The 4,048-nt window shown below is 40.2% G+C and overlaps 1 protein-coding gene across 1 annotated transcript in view; it reads right to left on the reverse strand.

The window, feature by feature from the left end:
• LOC106521862 (serine/threonine-protein kinase N2) overlaps positions 1–4,048 on the reverse strand; it is a gene marked incomplete in the record, with an annotated part of 22,604 nt that overhangs the window by 2,356 nt on the left and 16,200 nt on the right. Inside the window, 10 exon segments of the mRNA XM_014014608.1 lie at positions 574–654; positions 775–882; positions 1,415–1,557; positions 1,623–1,699; positions 1,777–1,839; positions 1,916–2,092; positions 2,163–2,254; positions 2,339–2,396; positions 2,493–2,545; positions 3,532–3,667. Of these exon segments, the coding sequence (XP_013870062.1) occupies positions 574–654; positions 775–882; positions 1,415–1,557; positions 1,623–1,699; positions 1,777–1,839; positions 1,916–2,092; positions 2,163–2,254; positions 2,339–2,396; positions 2,493–2,545; positions 3,532–3,667 (988 nt within the window).

The raw sequence follows: 4,048 nt of genomic DNA on the forward strand, positions 1-4,048 counted from the left end.
ATTCTATTCTATTCTATTCTATTCTATTCTATTCTATTCTATTCTATTCTATTCTATTCTATTCTATTCTATTCCATTCAATTCTATTCTATTCTATTCTATTCTATTACCCCTTCAGTCAAACATAATGATGATTCTCAAAAACTATAATGTACAACAACTGATTATTAAAAATTATTTATTTACGCCCCAAGAATGTTTAGTTCTCAGGCATTTTATTCTTTTCAAATAAAGATAAAAACAAAGATAAAAATGTGGCCTTGAAAGTGAATAAGTAATTAAATAAATAAACCAGGTAACGGCAGGTGGAAGAAGCAGCAGCGTCCAAAATACATCAGAAACTCACCCAAATGAGCCAAATCTGTGAGATTCTGCATATTATACTGGATTCCATTTTGTGTCAAATCCGTGATTTTTGCATTGTGGAAATCATAAGGCCCTACGTATCTCAGTACTGTATTTATTTACTTTTTTACACACCTGGGAAATTTTTCCGCGTACCCCCTGTAATATGCACCTCTGGTTGGGAACCACTGCTTTAAACTATAACTCAGAGATGTTAAAAGTGTTCACCTGGTAGAATCTCTCTCCTTTAACCTCGTTGGCGTCTCTCTCTCCGGCTCCGAGCCTTTTCACCGGGTTTCTCTTCAGCAGCTACAAATGCAGAAAAGATTCTTGTTTCTGCCTACTTATGTTTTAGACTCCAGTGAGTTATTAAAAAATACATTTGGGTTTTATTTCTGAACCCGGGTGTGGTGGAAATCGCCTCGTTACCTTCTGCATGATGGACATGGCGTCAGGAGGAATGTTTGTCGGATACTGCACGTCGTCGTTGACGATGCTGTCGAACACCTCCTCCTCATCTTCACCGGGGAACGGAGACTGAGAGGAATTTTTACATGTTGTTAGTTGAGGTATATAAAGTGCCTGTGACAGGCCTGTCCTTCAAATACAAAAAGTCAAAGTAAGCATCTTTATACTTAAGAAAATTGGCATAGTGCACATGATTTTCTTTTAAATTTGGCTCAGCCAAAGTGAAACAGGAAGTGACATCAAAGGGGAACTCATTAATAAAATAATCTTGCTGGTCTCCGTTTATCAAAACAAAATTATTTAAACGTTAACTCTTGTCTCTCCTTGATAGTGACTAAAAATAATTAAAGAAACATCAGATTGTTCTCTACAGTCTGTGTTGTTAGCTTTTGTAACAAAGCTCTGTTTACATGCTGACATTCCCCTTTGACATCACTTCCTGTTTCTTCACATGCCAATATCTCAACAACCGTTCATCTGAGCAATGTGAAATTTGTTTTGCAACATGCTATTAATGTTATCTTTACAATTAATGTTTAATACAAAAATTTGATGTCACAGGCACTTTAAAGCTAAATGCTAATTAACAAGTTCAACCAACCTCTCCGACGAGCATCTCGTAGATGAGGACCCCCAACCCCCACCAGTCCACGGCTCGGGTGTAGTTGTCGTCTGTCAGGACCTCGGGGGCCAGGAACTCCGGGGTCCCGCAGAAAGTGGAGGTGCGATCTCCGTGACCCATCCCTGCATTACGATAAGTGATGATCACATAAAACCCTAACGAATCTTGTTTTTTAATCAGGTTTTACCTTCTTTGCAAAGTCCAAAGTCTGTAATTTTCACGAATCCGTCCGCGTCCATCAGCAGATTGTCCAGCTTCAGATCTCTGCAGGAAACAGATGGTGAACAGTGAAAACTTCACGGCCGAGTCAACGCGACGCCGCTTCGGTTCGTCTGACGTACCGATAGATGATTTTATTCAGATGCAGGAACTCTAAACCCAGCAGGACGCACGCCGAATAAAACCTGCAACAATTGAAATAAATAAATAAAAGATCAAGCCCGACGAATCAGAAAATGTAGCAGAGCGCGGCGGACGCACCTGGTCTGAGCCTCGGAGAAGACGTCGCTGTGGATGTGGATCATCAGGTCGCCGCCGGGCAGATACTCCATGACGAAGCAGACGTGGTCGCTGGTCTGGAAGCAGCCGTGCAGGTTGACCAGGAACGGGTGTCGGGAGGCGTTGATCATCTCGAAGATCCTCTTTTCGCTCATGAGGCTGCAGAAAATGTATTTTACTTTTTACCTTTAAATTTATTTATACTTTTTAGTTTTAGAGCGTCACACACCTGTCCACCTCATCTCGAGTCACAATGTCTCTTTTCTTCAAGGCTTTAATGGCGTACAGTCGTCCCGTCGTCTTAAACTCTGCTAGAAGCACCTAAATTAAAACAAACAAACATAAATAACCAAGTGAGAGCAAACGAGAGGTCATTTAGATCTGTTTAGGAAGAAAACCTGTCACCTTTCCAAAGTGTCCTCGTCCCAGAACAGAAATAAGTTTGAAATCCTCCACTTGCATCCTGAAGAGGAAACAAATCAAAACAAAAAATAATTATAATAATTCTTCAGTTTTAAACACTAAGAAACAACTTTAGTTTTGGTCTGTTTGGGTGTACTTTAAAACAGACACGGGCTGATCTTCACAATCTTTCACAGAGCTGATCGACACCTGCGAACAAAGAAAACATTTGAGTTAACTAAGCTTTAATCGTTGTGGATAATTGTTTAATTAATCATTAAAGGAGACCAATTATGGGTCCTAGAAATGTTTATGGTATGTCTGTGGGCTATCCAGACCATGTTCATTCAATTTAATGCATAAAATAATTCTCAGGTAATAAAACTTCCCATTTTCTAGTTCTGCCTGCTCTGACTTCCGTTCAGAAGAGCTGTTTATGTTAATGAGCTCTGTTGGTAACGCCCTCCAAAAATCTGTTGACATTAACTCCGCCCTCCAAAGCCAGGGTTTACGTTAGCATGGCTAATAATAGCAGAAGCTCCGTTGTACAACCATGAGACCCAGAGGCAGAGTCGTGGTCGCAGCTTCTTTTTTTCCTCCCTCCTCTGCTCTGTCCTCACTCTGCATGCTGTTACCAGAGCAGGAAGCAGCAGCGGTCAAAATACCTCAGAAACTCAAACAAATAAGCTTTAACAAGGCTTTAATAAGCTAAACAATAGAGCTACATGAGAAAATGTGTTCATAACGAACGAAAATAAAAAATTAAAATTGTACATGTCCATGCTGGTCTCAAACCCTGGTCTCCCGCTCTCTGGTCCAACACTCTACCCATTGCCCTATTGGAGGCTTGTTGTGAAATGAGCTGCACATTACACAACAACACGGTGACGGATTTTTATACTGAGGAGGAGGAGTCTCACCCGGGAGTTGCTAGGTAACGGGCTGAACGCAGGTTCCGGCGGGTTGTCGTACGACTTGTGACATCACAAAATGACGGAAGTATAAAACTTGTCGTTAATATACATTAAAAATACATTTACTTACAGTAAATATGCCCCTGGGTGCATTTTTTTGGTCCTAGGACTGTTGTTTTAAGAAGTACATACCCAAAGTTGAGTAAAAAAAAACCTTTAAAAAGTGAATTTAGCATAATAGGTCCCCTTTAATAAACAGGTAACTAATCCTCGTTCATGCACCAGTTTTTCTGGCGGCGCAGGCACGGATGAGTTTTGTTGATCTGTAGCGATGAAGTTGGAGGTTTTTCCCTCCTGGTTGATGCTGTCGGGCGGCGGCTGATCCTCTGCGACGCTGAGTTTGATCACTGGAGGTTTGCTGGAAGAAACAAAACCAAAATTAAACTTTAAATACTAACAGAGACATATTTACTCTGCTGTAAAAACCACTTGTGATATTTCACTAAATCAGCTCCTAGAGGCGAGTTACGGTTTGTTACGGTTCGAGTGAAACGGGTGATTGACAGGAGGTATGGGATAAATCTTGTGCCAGCAGGAATTGAATTTGAATTCACTAAATTGAAACTGAATTTATCTGAATTAATTTGCTTTGAAACTGTATTTTGGTTTATTAAAAATTCAATTTGACTACTTTCACTTTCAGTTCCATACAGTGGTTTGCAAAAGTATTCATACCCCTTGAACTTTTCCATATTTTGTCACATTACAACCACAAACATAAATATATTTCACTGGAATT

This window comes from Austrofundulus limnaeus, unplaced genomic scaffold (assembly GCF_001266775.1).
Source record: "Austrofundulus limnaeus strain Quisiro unplaced genomic scaffold, Austrofundulus_limnaeus-1.0 Scaffold117, whole genome shotgun sequence".
Lineage (NCBI taxonomy): Eukaryota > Metazoa > Chordata > Actinopteri > Cyprinodontiformes > Rivulidae > Austrofundulus > Austrofundulus limnaeus.